Source organism: Lissotriton vulgaris, chromosome 10 (genome assembly GCF_964263255.1).
Source record: "Lissotriton vulgaris chromosome 10, aLisVul1.2, whole genome shotgun sequence".
In the NCBI taxonomy this organism is placed as follows: domain Eukaryota; kingdom Metazoa; phylum Chordata; class Amphibia; order Caudata; family Salamandridae; genus Lissotriton; species Lissotriton vulgaris.
The window spans coordinates 72,311,550-72,339,439 of NC_141698.1; the positions used below are offsets into that span (position 1 = coordinate 72,311,550).

The following is a 27,890-nucleotide window of genomic DNA, read 5'->3' on the forward strand; positions in this document are numbered from 1 at the left end:
TCAGTTCTAACCCATCGGCCCGATTTATGTGTGTTTCTTGGAGGAAGGCTATGTGGACCCCTCGCCGAACCAAGTAGGCATGCACATTATATCGTCGCTGCATTGAGTGAAGCCCCCGCACATTCCAGGTAACACATTTCAAATCATGCAACGTTCCCATTGTGTGGCCAAGACCTTCTAAGCACACAATCCCCACATAGGAACACACCGGTGGCCCCAACTACCCCATCCAAACCCCTAAAACTGCCCCAACTATCCCACCGCCAGAACAGGCGCTACAACACTAGTACTCATCCAAACTTGTATGCAAATTGCTCCTCCAATTAAATCCCCTAAGGAGCTATACCCACCCAAGAATAGGGGAGTGTGCCCAGAGCTACAGAAGGACGATCCCCAACCTGCGACCCATCTGCGCTCGGCCCCCATGAAAGCCAATCTGCCCCAGTCGAGGATGCAATGTTACGGGACCACCTAATCGCTAAACCCCTCCAGCCACTAACAAGAGCCAACTAAATCTAGAGGGAGCACCCCAGGGCCAGTCGCCCGCTGCCTCATCAATTCTTTTAGAACCCTTTTCTGAGCCAGTCTCCTCCTGGGATTCCAGTTTGTCCTCTCGGGAAATGGCTGTGACGGCTAGCAACGCAGCAGTGCATTCGTTCTCCGTCTGTGATTCCGTGGGCCCCTGAACCACAGGGCGGCATCGCCGGAATCTGTGCGGCCTTGGTTCCTCCGTTAGAGCACTCGAGCCGCGCCCCGCTTCTCCAGTGCCCTCTTTATAAGGCTCCAACCAATCCCAAGCTTTCTCGGGCTGCTGTGGAAGATCGTCTTATCATCCATAGGTGATCCTGAGGCGCGCCGGGAACATCAAGGAGTATTGCAAGCCCTCATCCCTTAGCGCTTTTTTGACTGTGACAAATGAGGCCCTGCGGCGCTGTACCTCGATTGTGTAATCCGGGAACAATGTTACCTTTCTGTTGCCTACTGTGTACGGGCCTGCAGTGCGAGCGTTATGTAGTAAGATCTCTGTCCATATAATGGAGCAGCCTGGCCACCACTGGTCTAGGCGGCCTGCCAGGAGTCAGCGGCCGGGTCGGCACCCTATGAGCTCTTTCCAATGTGAAGAAAGGTGATAAGCCCTCCAGAGCGACGTCCTGTCTCAGCCAGTCTTCCAAGTAGTCCATCATATTGGCCCCTTCCACTCCTTTCGGCAGCCACACCTCTCGGATGTTGTTTCGCCGATTCCTCCCTTCGGCATCCTCTGCCCTCCGCTCCAACGTTTGCAGTCGATGTTGGAATTCCGTCATCTGGGCGACCATCGTCTTTTGGGCAGGTTCCAATGTTGCCAGGGTGCCCTCTGTTTGCTTCACCCCGTCTGTCAACTTTGCATGGTCGGCCCAGAGCAATCCAAGACCCTGCGTCACACATGCTATGTCCAGTTGCAGGGTCTCCCTGGTGTCTGTGATTGCTTTGAGGATTTGATCCACCTCTTGCTGGAGCATCCCTTCCGATTGGGGTGGGTCCCCATCCTGCTTGCCCGAAGAGCCTGCGCCTTCTTCCTGCTCTGAGGGCGCACCTGCCTGTTTCACTCTGGGCTTCCCCATGTTTGTTCGTTCTGGCAGGCCCGGTTAGCAGCTTGGACCTCCTTCAGTGGTCCACCTTATGTGTGACTGTCCCCAGCGGTTTGCAAACTCCCCGGGCCGGCTAGCTGTCCCACAGTCTCTTGTCTTTGTCCACCTCACACGGCCTCTCACTTCATGGAGGCGACTGTCGTCCCTAGTCACCACTGGAGCGGTACACTCTTTCCCCAGTCAATCAGCGCCAGCGAGGCCTGCAGCACCTCTTCCACACAGTTCCCAGCCTGGGTCGGCCACGATAACCTCATCCTCTGGGCCCCAATTCCACTCAGCCCCCGCGGCCCATCCTCTCCACTCAGCAATGGGTCCACTACCTCAGGAGCTCAAAACAATGGTCCTCTGCTCCACACTATGGCCCGGCCACTGCTCAGATTCAACTGCAACTCAGTATTGAGACAGTCGGCGGTGCCGAACCCCGGGCCAACGCGGCCGTTCCAGCTCCCTCTATGGTGTTGCTCTGGCACACTCTTCCATCCCGCTGTGCCCTCCAGTACCACTGCTTCTCCCGTCCCCAGCCAGCATCCAAATCTTTCCCCTGATTCAGGCTGCCACCGTCCAGAGCGAACGACGTGCGCATCTTGCCATCACACCTCTGTCCAGTGTCATGCAGGCCACCCAGTCCCAGAGGGGGTCACAGGCACTCTTGCTCACCACCTCTCTCAGCCCAGTGTCCTCCCCCAGTAAGCTCACAGGATGGTTGCTGTCCAGCAGGACCTTTATGCCGCGTTCGGGCCAGCCCTTCTGCCTCCGCTCCTTTCAAGGAGCTACTCCCGTGCCTGCTTCTGTGGTATCTGCTCCTTTGGCTCCTGCTGTCGAGCGCACCACAGGAGTCCCAACTCTACAACAGCAAAGAGCCTTCCCAGGTCTCAGAAGTCATCAACCTTTTCCTTAGCGGCAGCGCCAGTTTAGGTGCCAGTGGGGGATGCCCGCACCCCCCTACAGCCTCGCATGATTCCTCTGCAGGTCAGGTGCCCGCACCACTACCGGACAAGCAACTGCGCTGTCATTGCCATCTTGGATCCCCCTCTCTCGGCCAGGCCAGCCCCACAAGGTCGTAGCCAGAGATGGTCCCGATCCGCAGCGCCCCCCAGGCTATCCCGCTCCCTCAGCGCTGCGTCGGGAGTCCCGGCGGATGGCTCCTGCCGCCTCTTACAATTCGTTGAAACGCTCCTAATGGTGCTCCGGGGCGCTTTCATTCAGGGCACCGCCGCACTGCACCACCATCTTTGGCATCTGACAGACTCCTAGCTCGTTCCAGCAATAAGTCGAGCTCCCAGGTGCCCAATGACCCCAAATCCGCCGCGGGCCGCCAGCCTCTCGCCGCTGTCCCCTCAGGCGCTCAGGGCTTCGATCCGGCGTCCCGATCAAGGATAATTATCGGGGCCGGGGTGGAGCCCGGAGCTCACGCTTCCTATTTCCTCCTTCATCTGCTCCGTGGCCACGCCCCCTTGACTATTATATTTATAATTAGATCATTCCACTTTTGCGCTTAATATGCCTCACACTAAGTGAGTTGCACCATAAGGGAAGACAACACCATTTACGTCAAGAAAAGTACAATAATCCAATACAAACCCAATCTCTCACGACTCAACTGGAGACCTCAAGCAACCTTTTCACAGCACAGAAGAAAAAAAAACTTCAGAAACTGATAAATTAGGCATACCGTCCTTAACTCTAATTCCCAGCTCATATCTCTTCTTGCAAATAGTTGATGCCTGAGGGCTGCAAGATATAGGAATAGTAGGCATTGGATGCCTCACTGAATATTACTCAGCTTCCATTTAACTCATGTTGCAAAGTACAACCATCTTCTGCATGCATTGATATTTGCCCAAATATGGGATAAGAACAGGATCAAGTGGCACAATATCCTTGCCACCCATAGAGATGTTTTAACTTCTAGGGGCTCTAGCTTATTTGGAAGCAAGTTGTTCAGGGTGTTTGCTGCACTTACCCATATGAAAGCACTTGACTATATATGACACTTCTCCAACATGCATTGGTTCAAATGTAATATTTCTTCAAAAATGTACGATCAATAATTTCTGTGACATTTGTATCTCCTACTAAGAAAAAGCTTATATCAAGGGGACTACTGACCTTTTAAGCATGAAAGGACCTAAAGAAGCCTTGAAGTCCATAATGTGTAGATACTTTACCATGGAAGAAATACAGATACCCATCAGACCTCAATACTTTACCAGGAAGCAACTTGTAGACTCTTTTGGGTCACCTGGACAAGACACTTGCATGTCTGCATAGACATCTACTAGGAGTCGCCAGGGCGAGCACTTGCTACCTCTGGCTTGTCCTATAATACCCTTGGTCTCAGCAGCATGTGATAAGGCTAAGAGTGGGAAGGTTTAGAATGGGGCACAAGACAGAAGTGATAAGAGTGGGTAAACCTATTTGCACTAGCTTTTGCGCCTCAGAATTGTTGAGTGAATGCAGTGCCTTAAATAAAGGGACTGAATCCGGACAGCTAGTTAGATATCAGAATATCACTCTACTTTGATGATATCCTCCCAGACATGAGAGGGCAACACCTGAAAATTCCATAGTTGCTTTAAATTTTCCACGAGTTTGGGTATCACTTAGAGTACCAGATGTAAATCCATGTGTTGAAAATAAATGAATGGGACAAAGAGATACAAACTGAGGCCTTTAAATTAACCGAGGAGAGCTTTAAAATACCTTGGGAAAGAACTTACTATAGATAAGGATTGGATTCTCAAGGCAATTTGGAAGAGCCTTCTGAATAATTTAAGTGAAAATGTGGGGGGACGGCAAACTTCCTATCAGAATGTTGGGAAGAGTGGTCACATTTAAAATTATAACACTAGACAAACTGCTACACATACTTCAAAAAAGTCCATATCCCATCTCAGACACCTGCTTAAAAAAAAAAAAAAGACAGAAACACAGACCTTACTATCGGATGGGAGATTCCCCACAAAAAATATTTGCAACACATTAGAGAACTTGGCACATGAGTAATTAATGATTGGGGTCTTCCTCCAGTGGAGCTCTCACACATACGGCTACAGACTACCCATAGCAGAGGCCAGATATCTACAATACGTAAATTTGGAGGGGGAGGGAGAATTCAAGCAAATCGCCACATGCAATGACAAAGCCACAACCTTCACAGGCTGGCCCTGAAAGATCATAAAAGAAACACTCTTGTGGGTGGTCACAGCACTAAATGATGTATCCAGGTCAAAAGGATTTCAAAAGGTGGGACAGCATTTAAACATCACTGTTCGATTATATAAGTGGAGAGGATGAACTGAACATTTTTAATGAAATGGATGAAGAATACAACAGGTCACCCTCCCAAGCACTTAGTTAACCCCTTCCACGCTGATGACGAGCTAGGCTCGTCATGGCGTAGCCTCCTCGCACGCTGATGACGAGCCCAGCTCGTCACGTAACATGCGTTTTTTAAAATCTCAGCGCAGGAGCGGAATTCCGCTAGCACGCATGCGGTTAAATATAGCTGGGACTTGCACTGGAATGTTAAGTTCATTGGCCAAATCTACCTTAGATGCCCCCACCCTAAAATACAGTCCTGAAAATAAGGCTGCCTGGGGCCAGCTGACAGTCTACCATTTCTGAGAAGCTTGAACGGAAAAAGAAAGGAACATTTGAGAATGTGTATTGGGAGTATGCGTTGATGCACCAGAGGGCTGGAAGACAGCTCATCAAATTCAAAATCCTGCACAGCACCTACTGCAACAGGATTAGGTTGTATAAGTGGCAGGAGCCTGAAATGTGATGAATGATAGGGTAATTTCTGCACACACTCTGGGAATGAAGGGTTATCCAGATGTATTGAAGTGAAAAAATGTTGAAAAAACTAGGTCCACGCGTCCCTATGACACCCCAGTTCATAAAACTGGCAATAACTAATAATAATGACTTCGCACAAAAACAGACTCCTACTTTGTTTTCTGCTACCCAAGATGTCCAAACAAGACATTTCAGGGGATTGGGGAAACTATTATATGGAACGTTTGGTCAAGATAGTGCAGTGTGATGTATAACAACTGAACAGATGACGTACATAGACAGAAGTTACTTGAGGACATTTTAGGGAAATATGGGAAGTGTGCAGGATTTATTATGGATTTTATAACCCGGAGGGACGATAATGATGTGCATCTGCATACAAAGTCCTTTTCTAAGGAAACCTCCAATTGCAGCTGCACAGAAACAATGCAAGTCAGTGAATTCCACGTCTGCAGCTAACGCTTCAGGTACATTTGTGTACAGTTTGCTGCCTCTTTGCTTTGTCATCAGTTGGACCTTTTCGAATGTAATTCTCAAAGACTTCAAAACACTTTAAAAAGAAAATTCCCTTCTCTTTTGTGTTAACATTTAACTTCTGCAAACCTTCACCCGTACTGTTACACATTGCAAAATCTTATAAATATTGCAGCATCCAATAATTCTTAAACCAGTTGTCACTTACCTTGTTCGACTTTAATACTTTGAAAATCTCCTCGTGGCTTTGCTGTGTGATTAATACACTTTCTGCTGATGTCACACAGCCACTGCAGGCTAAGCAGTCGTTCAGAGTGATCTTTGCCTTCTCAAGCTTCTGGGCTCCACCATCCTGCAAAAGAAAAACAGGAAGTCAGTTGCTGCTCCACCGTCTGCAGGTCTTTATAGTTAGGATCTCTTTTTATCATAGCTGAAACCTGGACAAACCTTCAGTAAAACAATAGCCATGGAATTTAAATGGAGACGGTGACCCTGCACATTTACTTACGGTAAAACGACAATAACATAAAAGGACCAAATGCTGAATTAATACGATACACCACAGCAAACTATCATCTTGGGGCATGGAGGTGAAGTTGTGAGGAGGAGCTCTATGTAATTGCATTTACTAAATCAAGCACTGCAAAGCCAATACGTCAGTCCTTGGCAAGCTGATGCAGTATTTACGGTTATTAATGCAAGCATATGCCACAAATAATACCAAGCATTTACAATGCAATGGTTTTGCCTTTGTTAAAGTTAGAGCTATTGGCATTGCTCTTGACATTATTTTTATTTATGTTTTTTTAACATAAATAAATGGCATTGTCATTTACAATGCCAATAGCTTAATCTCTCGCAAATGCCACACACAAACACCCACACAGAGCCCTCCACACACACACCCACACAGAGCCCCCCACACACACAGCCACACAGAGCCCCCCCACACACACCCACACAGAGCCCCCCACACACTGCGAGCCCCCCCACACACTGCGAGCCCCCCAGACACACTGTAAGCCTCCCCCACACACTGTGAGCCTCCTCCACACACTGCGAGCCCCCCCCACACACTGCGAGCCCCCCCACACACTGCGAGCCCCCCCCACACACTGCGAGCCCCCCCACACTGCGAGCCCCCCCCCACACACTGCGAGCCCCCCCCACACACACTGCGAGCCCCCCCCACACAGGAATGACTGGAGAAGGCCAGGTGGTGCGGCAAGTAAGGAGCCCCCACACACGCAAGAGCCCCCCACAGACACAAGAGCCCCCCACGCACACGCAAGATTCCCCCACACGCAAGAGCCCCCCACACACACGCAAGAGCCCCCCACACACACGCAAGAGCCCCCCACACACACGCAAGAGCCCCCCACACACACAAGAGCCCCCCACACACACAAGAGCCCCCCACACACAAGAGCCCCCCACACACAAGAGCCCCCCACACACAAGAGCCCCCCACACACAAGAGCCCCCCACACACACGCAAAGAGCTCCCCAAACACACGCACAGAGCCCTCCGCTCCATTTGCATCAGGTGTGAGGCTCCTGACTGCTGACAGCCAGGAGACTCCAACAAAAGGAGGCTTATGACCTGCTATAGGCATTGTAAATGACAATGCCATTTATTTATGTTTTAAAAACAAAAGCATAAATAAAAATAATGTCATGAGCAATGCCAATAGCTCTAACTTTAAGAATGCCGAGACCATTGCATTGTAAATGCTTGTTCCCTTTTGGCGGCATCTATGTAATTGGTACACAAGCTCCTCCCGCTGCCAGTATTAGAATAAACCCTGTGGATTGAATGGGCATGAAGTCTCATCTCTCCTTTCACCTACCTGACCTTGTGTGATTTGAGTGTAGGGGCGCTGTATTGTACAACGCTTAAAACCCCAATATTCCTAATCTGGCGCTTTTCAAAACCACCAGACACAATGAACGCACCTGAACGCCTTGAAGTGAACCACTTTGCAGGATGAGCTATGAAGGAACTTGATCCCGTCACCGGGAGGAGGATGTATGGTCAGTCGGGATGCCCTATGGTCCAGGTTTGGCACGTTCCAGGAATGGAAGTCCATCACTACAGCGCTGTCATCAGGGACATTTTAAGGATTTTGGGGGCTCTGGGCCAAACGTATTTTTGGGGACCCTGTTTGGAACGTCTTGGATTTATGATCCAGTTTCAGGTAGTTCGTGCCCTCTTTGGCCAGATCACTGACAGTGCACAGGGGCACTCGTCCAAATTCAAAATGTGTGTTTATATGTAATATTCGGAGACAGTGAGGTGTATTTAGAATATCGTAACATAGCAGCAGCTCACACATAAGAGGGTGCAGTGGGTTCGGTTTCACATCTCAGGGGGTTCAGTGGTACTGATCCCCCACGAGCTCCAGGGAATTGTGGGTCCCAGGCTTCCTTAAGTAGTCTTCAGGCTTATGGACCGATAGCATGAGGGAGTCTCCGAGACACAGAGGGTGAAAGCGAATGAGAGCAAAAGAGTGAGGAAGAGAGGTAGGGAGAGAGGGGGTACGGAGAGTGTGAGGGAAGAAGAGAGGAAGGGAGGGGGGCAGGGGAGGGAGGGGCGGAGCGAGAGAGGGAGAGATGGAGAGATGGAGAGAGGGGGAGAGGGGGAGAGGGGGAGAGAGAGAGAGGGAGGGAGAGAGGGAGAGCGAGAGGGAGAGAGGGGGTACAGAGAGGGGGGTACGGAGAGTGTGAGGGAGGAAGAGAGGAAGGGAGGCAGGGGGGAGAGAGGCAGGGAGAGAGGGAGGGAGAGAGGGAGGGAGAGAGGCAGGGAGAGAGGGAGGGAGAGAGGGAGGGAGGGACGGAAGGGGGGAGGTAGAGGGAGAGATGGAGAGAGGGAGGGAGGGAGAGAGAGACGAGGGAGGGAGAGAGAGAGGGACGGGGGAGAGAGGAAGGCAGCGAGGGGGAGAGAGGGAGGCAGCGAGGGAGAGAGAGGGAGGGACAGAAGCAAACACTGATACTCCCCCCCCAGAAACAATCCCACACGGCCCCGGGGAGACCCTTTCCTCAAGGCCCGCTTCACTGCCAATACAAAGCCAGGCGGACTGGAAACTGTTAGTCCGAGGAACACTGGCGTGGAATCACAACTCTTCAACCCTACAATCCGGAGAACGCATTCTGCATGCCCACCCTACACAGTCTGCCTGGCCTACAGGCCAATCAGGCAGTGTCTAACCGGCTGGTCAGTTTGAGGGCAGTTTTTTGGGCTGTTAGTGGGCAGGATTTATAGCCTGCTGGGACAGTTTTTACTGTGGCAAGTTCAAAACCATGCATTTTTACATAGTTTGCAAAACATAACGCGTCGTTAAAAGTTCAAAACTGCCCTACTTTACAAACATGGGTTACTTTTTTTTAGCTGTGTGATTGGTTAATGGGGCCACTTTTATTTCGGTGCCCTGGCCTATTTTCAGTCCCAGCCCTAATCTGACCCTGCAACTTCGACGCCCTTATTGTTCGCGCCTCGCCAGGTTAGAAGCGCTGTGTAAACGCACTTGCGTAACAATGCCATGTACGTCCACCACAACCTTAGCCACGCCCTCGTCCACACGGGAGCACCCCCACCTGTCTCCCCAGCGACCCCCACCACAGTGAGCTGCTAATGACCGCCCACTGCCCCTGCTGGGAGGAATCGACGCCATCTGGATGCAAACAAAGCCCAGACCCCCTGGGGAAGGGCTTTGACATTCAAGAGAGGGTATCGACACAGACCCCCCACCCCGGTAGGGGATCATCGCGCATTCCATGGAAAGGCCCGGTCTTACTGAGTCCTCGCCGAGTTTAGTCTGAATACTGCGGGGTGTGTAAAAGGAGCCTGTGCCAGTCTAAATGAAGTACTACAGAGTGGGCACATTTTGCCATTACAACAGATATGCAAGTCCGAGCGCGTTAATATGAACATGGGCGTCTTTAAAATCGGTGTCCTTTTGTATCAGGAGTCACACCGCGTGGGTACAGTTCCCAATATACCACTTTCATCACATTAAACCTGAGCAGCGAGGCGCATGTATACAGCCCACGTAGATACCACAAATACGCACATCCAAACAAAATGACTAATAAATGCTCCATAGCGCATTCAAATGGAAAATTCCACAATCTCCCCAGTGAATAGGGTCTAGCGCGTTAAACCTAAAAACTGACGTGTACGAGTTGTCATCACTCAGAGTATAAAGTGCGGACGGACGAGTGGCGAGTTTGTGAGTGTGTGTGTGAACGAGCAGTCGACGTTCGTCTGAGTCTATGTTTCAGACAATACCTCATTTCTGTGATGTTGACCTTGAATTTTGAGCTGTCTTTTAAGGCTCTGAGTTCCCACATGCGTTACATACAGTGCAAAGCAAGCTACTAATCTCGTCGCCGCAATGCCCCCCCCCCCCCCCAGTACTGAGATTTGTTTACACAACTGTCTGTCTTCCTCCTCAAAGGGAGGGGCAGGCAGGGAGTGCGCAGTTTCCACAGTCCCCTGACTGAGCGGGGTTCCCAGTGTGTTATGTTATTGTAGTTAGTGCCTCATGGGTCCTGGGGCAAGAAAGGAAATTCCACCCGGCTGCTGTCTGAACTGTTAAATACAGTAATATTGAACCTCGTTCGTGCGTGAATACCGTGCACAGGCCAGGTATGCTTACCTCGCTTAAGCGGCGGCCCGTAGCGACGACGCGTGAAGGTAGGAGACAGGGGGAGAGAGGTTGGGGCAGGAAGGCAGGGGAAGAGAGGAGGGAAAAAAAAAAACAAATAAATCGACTCACCTGCACCTTGCGACGGCGGCACTTCTCCGGTCTCCCTCTTCGGCATGGGAGACCGGCAACGTCGACAATCTCTCTGGCACTTCTCCGGTCTCCCTCTTCGGCATGGGAGACCGGCAACGTCCTCCGCATCTCCCGGGGTTCCCTCCAGGCCACAGGAGCCCCGCGGGCGCCGCCATACTGCTTGCCGTCTTCCTTCTTCCCCCGGGCTGCGGGGGGCGGGCACTTCCGGCCGGCCGCGCTAGGATTGGCCGGCCGGCCAGTCACGGGGCAGGAGAGACGCAGAAGTGCCGGCAATGCCGGACCAGACACGGGGGCGTTCCGGCGTCGCGTGACGTCGGCAAAAGCCAAAGAATCTCGGGAACGCCCCCGTGTCTGGTCCGGCATTGACGGACAGGCCCCTCGTCCAATGGCAAGGCTCCATTTACGGAGCCAGCCAATCAATGACGAGGGCCGAACCAAAGCCACACTACTGTTCTCATCAGGTTTTCGCCTGCGCGAAAAAGCTGCGCAGAAAGCGCAGCTTTCGCCAGGCAAAACCTAAAAAAAGGAAAACAAATACAAGCTGCTGCCTAAACATGAGGGCAATAGCGATTTTTATAAAATAGGTACATTAAATAAACAAGCATTTGCAATGCAATAGGTCTCGCATTTCCGCAAGTTTAAGCTATTGGCATTGTAAATGACAATGCCTTTTATTTAGGTTTCAAAAACGAAAACATAAATAAAAGGCATTATCATTTACAATGCCAATAGCTCAAATTTGCGTAAATGCGAGACCTGTTGCATTGCAAATGCTTGTTTGGCTTATTTCCAAGAGGTACCTCTGGAAGTCCAAAGCTCCACACTTCTAAAGAAACTACTTTGGATGATTTTGTTTCTTTTCTAAAAGATGATATCCTAACCCATTTCAAAAGTCCACTTTTCAAGAGTAGAATAAACTAAACTTTTCTACTGTTTCTCTTGCAGTGGTCTTTTTGATTGAAAAGTTCCCCCTTTGTAGCTGTGGCTGTCATATGCATTGCCTGCCACGACCACCCCACGCTTTGCCTTCATTTAGGCCTGAAGTATAGATCCCCATTATCTTGCAGTTTCCATCCTATTTTTTTGTGTGAATCGGGTGAGTTGTTACTCGTGTAAACTACTCCTCTTTTTTGGGTGTAGCTAGTTTTGGACATACATTCTACTTTTGCAGACCAACTCCTAACTCTTGGTTGGGGAGGTACTGGTACATCATCTCTAAGGCTAGACACTGAAGGAGTACTGGGTGCTTTACTAAAACCACTGCACAGAAATCCAGCGGGGGGGTGGGGGTGCGTGTGTGTGTCTCTACTTTGTAAATGGCCTTGGACATGATGGATGTGCTGTAAACGATGCTGGAATTCAGCAGCGATGTTCACTAGCAGCTGTGTCCACTCCAAGGCTCCCCTCTGAGATAGGTGATAATCTGAGGATATGTCTGAAGATGTTTGGGAGTGGTCATGTCATTCAACTTATAGACTTATATGACTAAGTAAGGAATTCAGTTCAGTGGGCCCTTTACACCCTCTCGTAAATTTCATTTAATAGACTAAACATACCAGATTGAAACAATTCCAAATATTAAATGGCAATTTTTTGAAGTTAAAATGTTTTCTATACTTTTATGCGTGTTTTGCGCATTTTACATATACATATTTTGAAGGCTGGGCTCGTGCTTTGGACGGGAGGGCCAATCCAGACCTTCATCTGGGCTCTCCCTGTCGATTTGTTGGCTTGCCAGCCTCTACTAATTCCAGGAACGGAGGCTTCTAAGCTTTGAACTGCTGAGCGAGGCAACCCTTCACACAGAATAAAGTTGAAATATCATTCATCATGGAATGCGCACAGAGGATTTTACCAAGGGCAGCCAGACAATCCCAGCAATGAAAAACGTACTTCATTCATTTCAGCTGGACTGGGGAAGGAGGGAGCAACAATCAACACGTTTTCTTGGATGGCACTGTGGCAGTACGAAGGTCAAAAGGACACAGCAGACAGTACAGGCTAATAAGGCAACTGAGCCTATGAATGAAATACTCAGATCACCACCCTCTCAGCAGCCCTCGTTGCAAGCATACCACCTGCCCGGGACAGCCTGCTCTTTACTTTTACGTCAATCCTGCCAGCAGCACAGATCAGGAAGTTGTACAGATACACCACGCGTGTTTCAGTTTAGCTAAAACAGTCTCAGTGAATCCGTTTACAGTGTGTGATTAGAGTCCCCGACGATAATGCCAAGTATGTGCACTCTCTCCCACCCACTACTCCCCAGGCATTCACAGAGCAATCTCGAGGGACCCATTGGCAAATGGGTATCCCTTCGATGATTGACATACAGTAATGGGGAGCAATGGCTTAATTAAGCCTTAAGCGCCCAGCAGCATTTTATTTGCCAAGTCTTCATACGTCAGGGGGCGTGGCATTACAGCCCGACAGGCCTCAGAAGCCAGTGCTGAAAGCTGGTCACCCCAGCTAAACCTGTGACGTCTGGCACGTACGTACCGGCGCATGTGACTTAAAACAGTCTTGACTGCCTGAGTGTTATAATATAAATGTTGTCCAGTAGTCCAGGTGTATTAAAGAAGATGTTTTAAGAAGTAGCTTCAATGAGGAGCAATAGTAAAGAGCCCCACCTGTAGTAGTAGCCTCCCAGCCCATTTTTCATCTGACTCTCAGACGTCCAACATTCCATGCATCAACATTTCCATGCACCAACATTCCACACCACACTCACACTGGGTGAACACTGACCTTAGAAAGGAGCCGAGTGATCCCATGAAGTATGCATTTCAGAATTCTTTATTTTAAACGAGCCAGAAGCAGCCGAGCGGCACTCTGCAGCCGATGATGAGTGGGAGGGCGGGGGCTGCCTGCGCATGCGCGCCACTCTGCAGTTTCGTTTTGCCGAGCGCGAGCCCGGAGAAGAGAAGTGCCGCATGAAGTCCCGGGTCCCAGGAGGGGGCCGGGTGAAGACCAGCGGGGAGACTGTGGGGCCCCCATGCCTATGGGGAGAGCTCCGCTTCTTGGTAGAGGAGCTCGAGTGTTCTGCGGGGCTCCCTTGGCAGATGGTGGGAGCCCGACTCCGTTGAGGTAAAGGGGGGGCTGTGTGCCGTGTGCCTGTATGTGTGTGTGCATGTGTGTGTGCATGTGCGTGTGCGTGTGTGTGTGTGTGTGTGTGTGTGTGCGCGCGTGCATGCAGAGGGGTGGGGGCTGGCTGTGTCTGTGTGAGCAGGGGCTGAGTTACTGCGCAAGCGCATCTGAGAGGCGCGCTCCCGCTGTGAAATCTGGAAGGGAAAAGCGCGTGGGCGATCGCTGTCTCACATTCCCCCAGACACGCCAGCAAAAGTTCATCGCTACACTCGACCTAAAAAAAATTGCATATCATCTTAATAGAAGAGAGTGGGTGCTTCATAACAAGAAGGTGTACAGGTTCAGAATTTTTTTTTAGTTTTAGGTAAATCACAGGAAAAAAGGATTGTTATTAGCATAAATAAAGTTTCTATTGGTTTTAAATTACTGTAAACTGAAGACCTTGTTCAAACACTGAAGAAAACTACAAAAGAACACAATGATAAAGAATGGAAATAAAGTGCTATGTCAAAGGTAAGTTATGGTATACTAGCCCTGGCACTGTAAGCACTCTTTTTGGGAGGATATGAAAAAGTTATTTTGTCACTCATAGTTCAAGAGAATCAATGTCTGGTGTAGGCTGACCTTTGCCACAAAATGTGAATGACAGATGAAAAGAAAGCGGATTGAAGAGAGCGGACACAAAACTCATCTTTCCAGTATGTATGGCGGTTAAGACTGACAAGAGAGTTATACTTTAATAAACCAAGTTAAATATCTATTTCAGTTGATTTATATACATTGCAATTTGGGAATCGATTTGCCTAAGTTACAGATCTATGAAGAGGAAAACCTTGTAAGTTATCTTACAGAAGGTCAAACTAGCAGTTAATTAGCGCAACACATTCAATCTAATATCACAGAACTAGAGACAATTTCCTGGGCATGAAGAATGAAGGAAATATGCTTGAAAAGCACAGATCAAAACCAGGAAATAGCACCTGTCATGATGAGGCCAGAATTTGACCATCAAACTAATTAGCTAGGTTAGCAGACTTGTATGAAAAGCAGTCTCCTTGAGGTTCTGATAGCGTTCGATCAAAAGGAAATGTGTCTGACCTGGTTAACCTGAAAGTAATTCCCATCATCTTCAATCCGGATCTTTGCTGTGGATTTTCCAGGCTTCTTCTCGACTTTAATTGGCTTTATGCAGTCCTGAACAGATTAAAACATAATATGAGCAGCTGGAGAATCACAAAAGCATGAAAAACAGTCAATTGTTTTCGGTTTAATCCTAATTAAAATGGATCAGGTTTCAAACGCAGAGTTGCAGGACTTCAGGTCTTCTAAGATGGGCAAAGTCAACAGAAATTCTTAATGCACTGAACTCTCTCAAAGGTGCCAAACACGAAATTTGCATACTCCGTTCTTCCAGCAGGAGCACTGTTCCACCACCCATACCTGTGCCCTCTTCCAGTTTGTTTCCCATGCTCAAAAATAAATGCAAAGGTCTCGCCCAACAAGATGACCCCAGACCAGACTCCCTGACTCTTTTTTGTAACATCCACAAGTGCTGGGTCAGTCCTCAGTGTGGTTAGGAGCATGAGGAGGGTGGACTCATTTCACAACCTGCACTTGTGCCCAAGCCGCCCACAGACTGGCGGTAGCGACTATAGGCCTTGTTATTTGCTGCATGTAAGAAAACACATGCAGAGCCGTGCTTTATAGTTCTGGATGCCTCTGCAGTTCACCAGTAGCAGAATATACAAATATGTTATTGTCACAGAAAATCTATGCTGAAGTTAGGGTGGAAATTCATATATTTTACTACATGGAAGGCTGAGCAGAATGATGCTTAGTCTCTGCCAACAGGACAGCAGATGTAACAGTTGTAACACATTTCTTCTAATACACTACACCACCAAGTGCCTTAAACCCATAAATCCTTTCTGTTACACAAAAGAAAACCCTAAAAGCAGTTCAGACAGATTGGACGCAGGCAAGTGAGTTATGGGCAAGGGGCATTCAAATCGCCAACAGCTCTCTGCTTTGAACATATCACCATTTCAATCCCCCACCCAAAATAAAATACAAAGGTGTGTGACTGGGTATTCCCTTAACACGATGCTCAAAACCATTCCCACTGCTTCACAAGCCACCCTTCATTTGAATATCATTGTAAATGGCCTCACACACAAACGGCTCGCCTCTTGCCTCTGCAACCACTTATTCTCAATTGCCTGGACTCCCAAGACAAACTTCCACCACACTACCAGCTGGCATTCCACATGGCTTAGTCTTGGGTCCGCTCAGTTTCTCACTCTATGATTCTTACCTCTTGCAGTATCTTCTGATTAGGGACCTCCCGTACACCCTACATCTGGTCACACACCACAACCTGTCTTCCTACTTATACTATCAGACATTGGATGGCATTATGGTCAATGATACTATACCCCTCTAAAATTAAGGTTCTAAACTTTGCATCATCAAGAGCACTGAAGAAAGGACCATTTCTAGTAAGGCAAGCTCTTCATTCAACAGGTAAGACACCTTCAATGCTCTCATCTCAGGCAGAATCATTTCAGCTCAACTTCCACACCCCAATAGTCCAACCAACACAGAGAAGGATTGCTTCATCTGGCAATGGAATGAGGGGTCGGGTAGGTTATACAAAAGAGAGAAGGAAATATCTCTTCAGCCCACAAATTGTGTTAACTTTGCCTCCTCGACCAAAAATATTGGGGTTCTCTTTAGGCCATCCATTAAAATGTAGAGCTCTATTACCAGGACAGTCACACCAACATATCTCCAATCACTGAACATGCAAGATACGCTCACATACATCGTTCAACATAGCTGAAACTAATCAAATCACTAGTATTCCGCAGACTTGACTATTGTAATCGTTTTCAGTCTCCCCAACAATCCTTCGCAACTGTAGATAAAGTTAGACATTTTGCTACAGATTACCCAAGCTTCAGCATTCTGACACCAAGATCTCTGGCTCACGGGTAAGAAAAGTGCCTTAAAGAAGTCACCAAAACTTGTTAACAAACTTGTAATTGGGCTGGCCCCAACTCACCTCTTTGATATCCCATTCTGATACACACCCACTCGAAATTTATGATGGGTAATACTTATCCTCAACATTGTAGTGACATCCAAGCCAGGCGCTGGTGCATCAAAACACTGTTCCTTCCACATTCTAGCCTCTTTACATTGGAACTCACAGTAAGACAATTACACAACCCTACAACTCAAGTGTCTAAACTATGTTACCCATAACCTTCTCACTGAGCTATGCACCGTTATCACTGCTGCGTAAATCATTTCCGTTTGATATGCTACTGTTCCTAAATAAAAAGAAATTCTGCTGACACTCAATAGGTGTCACAAATGTAATAATGTTAATTGGTGGAAGAACGGGGAAAGCAGACCACCATAAATGTTGGGTGCACTACTGGGAAGAGTGAGACATGGGAGAAGTTAAGTAATGGGACAGACTGAAGTATTCACAAAATGTGCAAAGGGAAAACATGCATTTGTGCATTTATTACCAGAATACAGAAACGTGGATTTAGAAAGATATCTGCCCTCACCCCTGCCCGATTTCTCCCCTTAGTTTCTCCCAGCCTTCTCTTTCTAGATTTAACATTTATTTATAATAACCATGCTCTAGGTTGTCAAGTAAGTAACTGAAATCTAGAACAGCAACGAGAGGCACTTACTGGACATTGGCAATCATAAGACTATCTTGCCTAGTCCAGAGATATAGCTAAAATGTAGAATTTCCATTATGAAGCAATAGATGTGCAAATGTGTCTGAGTATAATACAAACGTACCATAGGCAGCGCCAGTGAAATATTCACTTACAGACAAACACAAAAATGCTGCAATTTACTTTTGCACAGAATAGATGTAGCAGGGCACAGCAGATGACAGGAGTAAAGTTTTGGAGAAAGCACATATAGAAGAGGAGAACTGGGGATCATTGGAATGGAGTGATATATATTGACTGCAGCCCATCTTCATTCCCTGTTTGGGTCACATCTAGCATGGCACACTGGCTGTGTAACTGGAGAATGATCATAAGCTTCATACTTTGACAATTAATTAGTAAATAAGATGACCCCAGTCGAATTCAAAAAGCACATATTTTATTCACCTTATATTTTTCATGAACAGAAACAAATATAGAAATAAGACGTGGGTGGGTTCAATTGGCAAAATAACTGATAAGGATTAGTTTGATTTGTGACAGATGAAAAGTGTTGTACCCCACAGCACTTGGTGAAAAATTCTCTGAACATAAAGAAGTCCCAAAAATATTATGCTAACTGCTTATATAAAAGATAATTTAAAAAACTATAACAACTAGATCTTGTCGTCTGTATGATATACAGGGGCTTTCCTTCTTTGCAATGTCTTGCATACAAGTAGGAGCTGTTAGATCTGTGTGTGTTTGCATCAGCGTAGAAAACTGATCTGTGGTAGCAGGTACTAATCCATCATCCAAAAAACTTCAGGGGAAAATCATGGGATGGATACCATACAAAGCAAAAATGGAGAGAGACCATTGGCTGAATGAACTGTACTGCTGTACGCAAATTCAGTAGAAAGAGGAATCTTCCAAATATCTTGAGGGGCATTGGCAAAACAACGTAAATACGGCTCCAAAATCTGTTTGACTCGCTCTGTCCATTAGTTTGAAAACAGCATCCTAAAGACAAGGACTGTTGAATTTCTAAACCTTTACATACAGATTTCCAGAACAAAGTTGCATTTTGTGTCTATCTCGGAAACTATGTTTTGGAGCAATCTGTTGCACAAACACAGTTGAGCCAATTCAGGAGCAGTAGGTAGATAAAGCAAATCATTAAAGTGTGCTATTTTTTAATAATTGTGCACCGTGAGCAGTATTGTGGAAAAACCTTTCCAAATTGCGAAGCTACAAATACTTCTATTGAGATTGTACACCAGGGTTTAGAAGAAATGTCTAGACAAGAGACTGATTAACCTTGTGCGCAAACTCCATAAGAATGTGCTGCGGCAACAAATGATGAACGGAATGCTGAATTAATCAAACATTCACCCCCAGTCAAAAGATCTGGGTTAAATTGTTCTTTTGCTCACTACGCCACACCAGTTTAGATCCAGCCATATGCAAATCAGTCTTGACCCTGTTCCTCATGGGAAGAGTCCAGCCCGAACTGGCAAGCTGGGTCCTCCCTAGAATTATGGATTTATCCCTGATCTCTTGACTGGGGTGAATATTTGATTCATTCAGCATTCTGTCCATCATTTATTCCCCTTCCAATATGGATGCCATTTTTTAGAGGGGGGCTGCGCTCAGGGAACAGGAAGACAAAGAGGAACACAGAACGTACAATGGATGGACCGCGACGTGCGGGTAACAGGGAGTATGTCCGACCAGGGTCAGCAACCAGGCGAGCTCGAGCAGGACACCACAATAGAGATCAGCACTATCCAAGAGGTACAACAGAAAAGTTCCCTAGTAGTCAACCTCAGTAATTTGCCCCTTACGACAACGGAGTTGGGAGTCCTAAACAAGAGACTAGGTTTTGTACCAACTCTAAGAGTTGACAAGTTCCAACTCAGAGCTCAACTATACGAGTTCTTCAGAAAGATAAGACTGAAATCATTCTTCTGTGAGACAGCTGAAGAGGACACAGAGAAAATAAAGAATACAGGCTTGAGGTTAAAATCAACCTTTTTACCACCATCACAAATGACACGAGCAGCAATACAAACCTTTGTAGAAACTGTTTCTAGAGGTAGAAGCTATGCATATCAAAATGGTTTTTGATAGCACGTCAATAAAAGAAAGACAGGCCGTAGATGACCTGGGGAAAAAACATGAAATTGTCATAAAACCAGCAGAATGGGGAGGGGGTAGGTCGGTTATCCTCACAACTAAGATGTACGATACAGAATGCAAAAAGCTGTTATCCGCCAGAACCAATTAAGAGGTCCTGGAAGAGGACCCCACACCACGTCTGACTAAGTATATGGTAGAGGAAGTACAAAATATGGGCTGGATCACTGCACAAGAGGCGAGATTCCTCACCCCAGAGAATCCAAGGATGGCCATGTTTTATACTCTGCCTAAACTGCATAAGAATAAAATTCTATCACCAGGCTGACTCATTGTATCTGGGATCAATTCTATCCTTGAACTTCTATCTTAGTTCTGCGATTGGCCCCTGAGGCCACTAGTTAAGACAATGCCCTCATATTTGAAAGTCACTAAAGAAGTGCTGTTCCTTTCCTAGCGACTTGAGTATTGATAACATTGTGGATCTATTGACGACAATGGATATAGAGGCTCTTTATACATCCATAGCTCAAGAGAAAACCCTTATCACTGTTGAAAACCTCATATGGGGTACACAGATTGATACCATTACCCTGGTGACATTCTTACTAGACTGTGCTTTAGAATTGCCCTTACGGAGAATTTCTTCAAATATGAAAACACCATATACCATGAGGTGAAAGGGACTTCCATGGGCAGTACCTCGCCGGAAGCTTAGCATCCCTGTATGCACACCAGTTTGAAACCAACCACATCTATAACAATTCAAACCCTTATTGCACAAACATCAGTTTACGGCGCAGGTATATTGATGATATCCTATTAGTTTGGAGAGGAGATTAAACTCTTGCAGCAGAATTCTGCTCTTGCTTCAACACCAGGTACCCATTTCTACAGTTCACCAACACCCTGGACAGAACTTCCATTACCTTTCTGGACTTCTAGATCACTACACAGGCAGATGAAATAGTGAACAAAGTACATGAAAAACAATCAGACAAAAACAGTTGATTATGATTTGACAGTCACCACCAGAGATCACTAAGTGAGAACCTGCACTTTGGACAGTTCTTGCTAATCAGACGCAACTGCACGGACATGGCTACTTCAAAGAACAAGCAGACAGATTAACTAAGAGGCTTAGGGCATGTAGATATCCATCCAGAATAATTAAGCAAAGAAACAAGCCCATTATTAACAAAAGGGAAGCCTTACTTGAAACTTACGCAAAGGAGGTAGAATATAGGATTACCTGTGTCACTACCTTCGCTCCAGCATCGAACACAGTGAAGCGGATAATCTCAAAGAACTGGGCAATACTTAAAAAAGCAAGTATTGATTGGGAGTTACCACTGTTCTCATTCCAACGAAGTACAAGCTTGAGGGACAGGCTGGTACATTTATGTATTCCTAATAAAACGAATACAGAGACAAAACACAAAGCACCTTGGGATATGCCACCTGTGACTGGACATTTCCCATGTGGTAATTGCTCTGTATGCCCATATACAAAACAGAAGATGGTGGACATTGGGAAAGACCGCCCCTGGGTATTAATACACCATACTAATTGCAATACAGAGAACATGATCAATATGATCACCTGCCCATGTGACAAAAAGTATATTGATATGACAACACGTAAGATTAGTTTAAGAATCAATTAACATTGCAGCACCATCAAATGCAAAAAGACATCTACGTGCCGAACGAAAGACTACCTACACGATACAGAATTACAGTGGATCACACTGGAGGTTCTAAAACAAAGACCAGGAATCAATATGAGTAAAGTACTATTTGAAAGAGAACAGCAATGGGTATACAGAATGAAGACATGTATTAATAGCTTGAACAATGACATACCATGTTTACAAGTATAGTATACCTCCCCAAAAGCTTCCTAAGTCAACTTTAGGCGTAGAATCATACACCTATCTAGAAATCTCTTCTATCCTCAATTACACATATACCAAGTAAAACATAACATTATTTACTTTACTTGGTTTATGTTTTACTTGGTATATGTGTAATTGAGGATAGAAGAGTTTTCTAGATAGGTGTCTAGCTTTACAAGTTACATTCGAAAAAACTTTATTTAAAAACCCGAGGAAGGAACCTTCTTTTTTGTCATATTTCCCAGTCCTTTCTGGGTTCATCAGGGAAAACTCTCTTTTTCCAGTAGAATCATACACCACATGAATATATGGGATACAGAGTAAGGAAGTGATGTAAATCCCTGGATATTCTTTCTGTCCGAGGCAAGAAAATGTAATGAACAAAAAAAGTTATGTACCCCTCCCAAAAAACCTGTTCTCCTCAATAATGTAAATAATAATACCAAGAAGAGTTTAGGAGTGTGATGGTTGTAGGTTCATGTTAATCCCACTCCACACAGTCGCTTTTTTTCCAGGGGCACACTATAGACCCAAATTTATGAAAATGATAAATGAACTTCTCATTCATTTTCCAATTCCTCTGTCTGAAAATAGAGTATCCCCAAAAGAACAGGCCGCTATTATTAGTAGGGCCTTTGATACTGAAAAATAATTGTGAGGAATAAATAGCGATTTGGGATTGAGGAACATGAAGAGCACATATTCAGGATAAAGAATCTTTTGCAGTAGGTATATACCATAATAAAACATATTGATTTTTGGAGAGTTATAGGATTGGGAATTTTGAATTAATATAGGGTTCGCATGAGGATTAAAAAAATTGTTTTCCTAGTATAGTTTCAAAAGAAGATTACAAAGCGGTATGTGGAAATATATCCTGTCTCATTGGAATCAAATACAGTGAAGAATAGAGCTAAAGTGGAAAAATACGGGAGTTAATATAAATACGGACAATACAATAGATTAGGTCAATTAGAATTATTATGTTTAATGACTGTATATTTTGCTTTCAGAAGTCAAAATTTATGAGTCAAGAATAACCATAGGAAGACATTTTATCACATCAAAGGACCAATCAAATGCAGATTTTAAATCTAGGTTTGTCCCTTTTTCATTTTTTTTCAGTAATAAAATAAAGTGGACTAAATAGTCCAAGAAGTACCTGCAAAACGAGAATTGGGGTATTCAGATTACGACCATCAGTGGAATGGTATATAGATGTTATTGGCCTAGATATAATTTTTGTGAATGATTCTATTTGCATTAATAAATAATATATTGCTTTTTTCAAGAGTGATGAATGTCAGGGTCCTGGGACATTAATTATAGAATGGAGACAGGCAGGATTTTTTGTAACAAAGTTGAAAATTGTATAGAAATTGAATATTGTTGAGATCTTTTCTTTGATGTAAACGTACTGATTAGTGTTCATATGTATTTTTTCTTGCAGCCCTGCTGACGTCCAGCATATGACGAAACGCGTAGGCTCTCAAGACTGTTTGATATTGAACAAATGATAGTGTTTTTGAAATTGCTGGAATTAAACAGAAAATTTTCATTATAACTGGAATCTGGTCTGTCGATTGTTCTTCGGATATATGTCAACTACGGACTGATATAATTGGGGATACTAAGAAGACGCTTCTTTCGCTTAAATCACTAGGAGTATAATATTATATCATCTGCACAGAGAGATAAAGCATGAACTGAGGGCCCGACAGGGATCCCCCAGGCATGAGCATCTTGTTGAAAGCTAAACACTCAGAGGGGCATGGAGCCTACGTGCAAGAGAGATGATATTCAGAGAGGATGAGAAGATAACCTGCTGCCACCCAGATGATAGAGCATGTGGGTGGGGAGAGGGGCTGCTTGCCAGAATAGCAATGTGGGAACTGAAAATCCAGGTTAACATTAAACATTCACATGCAGATTTCTATTTGTTTTCGCTGGGGAACAAAGTTCTTCCTTAGTTTGTCAGTTCTGGAAAAAAATACTCTTTCAAAATCAGAAAGTGAAACTAATAGTGCTACTGCCTGTGATTCCATGCAGACAAGAAAAGCACTGCTTCTGCTACTGACAATTCATCAGTATTGTTGTCACAGGCAGAATTCTGTGACAACTGTCTCTTATGTTGGCAGTCAAAATTTGATTAGTGTGCATGTTTGCCATTTTGTTCATGTTAAATACAAGCTCAGATGCATGTTTGTTCAATATTGCTATGAATTATAAAAATCAACTAACAAAATTATTTTGACTTTTACTTGCCAGCCATCTAGTTAGTTGCTTTAATATTATTGCGTGACCTCCGCCGTGCTAGGAAGGTACCCTAAATACACTATGAACAGTAATCAAACTCGTTAAACTCTGGGCCATTTATAACTTTCGTGTCTAGGAGGCGACTTTCGAACGGAACCCCCAAAATGCGCTACAAGACTCACAGCCCCTGCTCCCCTAACGCCTCCTCAATTACGCTCATATGTCACAAGTAAGAGATCTCAGACCCTAATGCGCGAACTCCCTTGCCCCTTCCACTCCCCATTTGTCAGATCTCTTAACCAATTGCTGCACATTTCTTCTATACATGTTACACAATTGCCAGCTACACCCCTAAAAACCCACTCACCTGGGAAGGTCCGATGAAATCATCCAAATCAGTCAGCTGTAGGGCGCCGCTAAAATGAGACGCCATCTTTACGCCCGTCAGGAGTCACGGTATGGGACAGTCCACAGGTTTAAGTAACCCTGTCGTCAAGAGCGGCAGATACAAGTCTAGCTTCAAATGTTAGTACAACAATATTCTCAAATGAGCGGCCATGTTATAAGGGTGCTCTATCAACTATCTTTTTGTGAAGTAACCATAAAACAACTCACCCGCCAAATTTGCCTATAACCGCGAAACGTTTAAACTGATTCATAGCCTGCGTTAGACGCGAAATTAGTATGCTAACCTACAAAAACGAAAATGAAAAAATACACGTTCTCTTTCTATGACGACCGGTGACGATAGGCCAAGGGTATAGTTAATTTTTGTCAGACCTATTGGAATATTGGTGGTACACATAAGGTTAAAAGTCTGGTACTGGCACCAGTCCAGAATAAAGCAGGAACGTCATCCGCTTTTCAGACACCTTCGTACGTTGCCGTGCACATGCGCAGTGCTTTAGTTTTCTAGTGAAGGCGCGCAATTTGTAGTTTGTTTTCGCCGGGCTGACAGCCAGGCAGTTGAGAAAGTGCTAACCGTCGCTGTCATCTTTTGTTGCCAAGTTGACAACTGCATAAGCAGTTTAATACAGCCCGATAAACGGTATATAGTAAGATAAAAGTGGGGCCAATTTGTTGGTGACATTTGTTTTTTTACAAAAAATCGAAAAATGATAGTGTGGCACGGCGCATAGAAGCCAGGGCCACTGGAATAATGAAATTCTACGGCGGAGGTGTGTTTTTAGAAACTAGGGGAGCCACGTTATCCCGTAAGTGCGGGTAATCTGAACAGCTTCACTAAAATTGATTCTAGTTCAAACGGACCAGAAGTTACTAAAAACGTGACGGCACATGTTCCAGTGCAGCAGAAGGCCCCTCTCTGGGGTTGGCTGGTCATCTTTCAGTTGCCTAATGTTATATTTAGGTGTTAAACTGGTACTAATGAGGTAAAATACGTCTGAAAGTGTTGTAATGAAGTACGTGCTGCGGCACTAGGACCAGTGCGTGCATTAAGGACAAGGGGTGGAGGAAGGGGAGGAGGGGTTAAAGGGAGGAGCGAGCGGGAAGGGTCCAGTGCCTGTTGTCTGGCTCTGCGCTGAAGGATCCGCGCTGTCGTCCGACGCTGTGGATTCGCCACGGGGAAGGCATCGCGGAGCGGGAGGTCACCCCGGCCGCATTTGCTCCTGGTTCATTGCTGCCCACCCCAGGAGTGAGGAACTGATCGTGGGTAGCGAAGTTGCTGCGCGCTGGGAGCTCACCCCAGTTGCGCGCGTCATCTGTGACCTGGCTGAGGCGGTCTGGGAGCCACCCCAGACGCGCATGCTGTTGCGGCCACCGAGAACTGGACTCGGTGAGTGCCCATGTATATTTGTCAAGCCCTGAGAGCCGATGTGCTGCCTGATAGTGCAGATGTATATTTTTTCAAGCCCTGGGAGTCGGTGTGCTGACTGATTCGGAAGAACTACAAATCTCGTGAAGGGCGAGATCTCGGTGGCCATCTTAACGTCAGGCGCCTGCACCAATCCCCTGTGAGGGATTTGTGGCGGCCATTTTGGTGTCAGGCGCCCACTGGAAATACAAACAAGCATTGGTATAACCAAATCGGAACCTGTATAATTAAAGTGATAACAACAATCAATCTTGGTGGGACTTAGAGAAGTGCAGGCAAAGTGTACACATGCTAAGGGAACCACGTGAAACGTCACATCATTGCATACGACCACAAGCTTTAGAGGTTGGAGTGCGTCTGGCGTTGTTACGAGCAGTGTTATCCATAAAGGGAGGACAACCTCATCAATCCTCAAGATGTCAAATTCACCGTCTTCACAGCACGCTCAAGCCTCGACCAGCACTATCCGTCTGGGCATGATGGGAATGTCGATCCTTCGCCCGCCGGAACCGTTGGCTCTTGTGTCAGGCAGAGGTATGGGTCTTCGCTGGCAGGAGTGGCTTGAAGACTTTGAAGACTTCATGGAAGGGTCACATGTGACCGAAGAAGAACAACGACTAATTGCACTACGTAACCTAATAGGAAAGGACGTTCGCCAGATCATAAAAGAACTTCCTGCAGATGCGACAACGTCATACGCCAAGGTATGTGAGGCCCTCAACCGTAAATTTCTACACAAGAGAAATGTCGATCATGAAAGGTATACCTTTCACCTGGCTTTGCAAGAAAAAAAAGAACCCACGAGTGCCTACATCGCGCGCCTCAGACGGTTGGCCCGCTACTGCGAATTTGACTCCTTCTCAACGGAAGACGCCATTCGTCTAGGAATCATAGAAGGATGTCGGTCCGAGTCACTACGAAGACGGCTGTTGAAGAAAAGCTATTCCTTAGATGAAATCCTAGAAATGACGCGAGGGAACATCTAAATCTAAGCCCTCATTAGCGGAAGAGTATATTCACTTCGTAGTGGCGCAGTCCAGAAAACTGAAAACAGAAGAAGCATTCCACTTCATCCGGACGCACAGTAAACTGCGTGAAGAATTTCCACAATGTATTCCACAATTTATCAAAATTCCTTAATCTTTATTCCATTGATTCCAAACATTTTGTCCATGTTTTTCTCTATATTTTTTCACTTTCAACTCCTGCCACATGTGAGGCGGTATCTGCATACTGAAACTTCTTTTGAATCGGATATGCCCATCCAGGCCTTTTTCCGAGACATGCTGTATACAGCAATCATCAATAATAGTGGATATCATAGACCCAATGCATTTCAAGCTATAGGTAGCCTTTCTTCAGGGGTTCACTAAAAAAATAAAATATTCACTATAGTATATTTGAACACATTAATACAATGCAAGTTAGTGTGTAATACCAGTATTTCAAAACTAAATGCCTGTATGTGATGTTAGTACTTCAAGCTGACGTTTTCCCTCTAAGCGCGCTGTTTTGCGCAAAAGCACATCGTGTACTAAAGCACCTTCCCCCATGATATTCGTCCTCCCTTTCTCCCACTTTTCGTAGTTCTCTCCTAACCCAACTCTAAATGCGGTCTAGTAATCCAATACCTTCCCTATAAAGAAGTCCTCCGTACCTTAATCAAACTGCCTCATTTACTTCCTCCTATGCGTCTCTGCTTCTCACACGCGCCATTACTGAATCCTTTCATACTAATCCTCCCTTCCTCTAAGTACGTGGCTGACTCCTCCCATCTGCTCTCGCCAAATTCCTCAACGATCTACCTAAATCATCTACTAGCCTACATATCCCATCCGCCACTTAGAAAACAATCATTCGAACCCTTTCTTCCCCAAAGCCATTGCTATCATCTAATGTGCCCCGCCCACCCTTTGCTGTTATCTGCTACGTCAGTTTCAAGAACATTTTCCTAGTAATACTTTGAAGCATGCAGTCCACATAATGCGTTCAAGAGTGCTTATTCGGCGCAAATCCATTGCCATTTAAAATGACATTGTAAACATCTCCGTTGTTTTAAATGGTTGAATGTTCTTGCCGTGACACATGTGGCTCTTTCCATTTCATCTCTCTTTTCCTGTGTAAAGTTAATCCGTGGAGGTAACCGACCACCGGAAGCGATTCAGGAAGCCACAAGTGAAGATGTCACTCTCCAAAATGTGAAGCATCGAATTCCAGGTACCGCCAGCTGTTCGTTTGAAGTCCGGGGACTGGATATACAGATTGACACGCAAGAACTAGCCTCATTCAAGCAT

At 45.9% G+C, this 27,890-nt stretch overlaps 1 protein-coding gene across 3 annotated transcripts in view; it reads right to left on the bottom strand.

Annotated features, from left to right (window-relative positions):
- Window positions 1–24,283, bottom strand: part of LOC147684688 (hydroxyacylglutathione hydrolase, mitochondrial) — a 699,222-nt gene extending 674,939 nt beyond the window's left edge. For 2 of the 3 annotated variants that reach the window (XM_086940518.1, XM_086940519.1), the window contains exons 1-3: window positions 24,130–24,282; window positions 14,888–14,983; window positions 6,112–6,255 (exon numbers count right to left, since the gene is read on the bottom strand). In XM_086940518.1, coding sequence (XP_086796644.1) covers window positions 6,112–6,255; window positions 14,888–14,983; window positions 24,130–24,195 — 306 coding nt within the window. In that variant the 5' untranslated portion in view covers window positions 24,196–24,282. Of the gene's footprint in view, window positions 1–6,111; window positions 6,256–14,887; window positions 14,984–24,129 lie in introns of all 3 variants that reach the window. The other variant, XM_086940520.1, reaches the window with a different exon arrangement.
- Window positions 24,284–27,890: the final 3,607 nt, after the last annotated feature.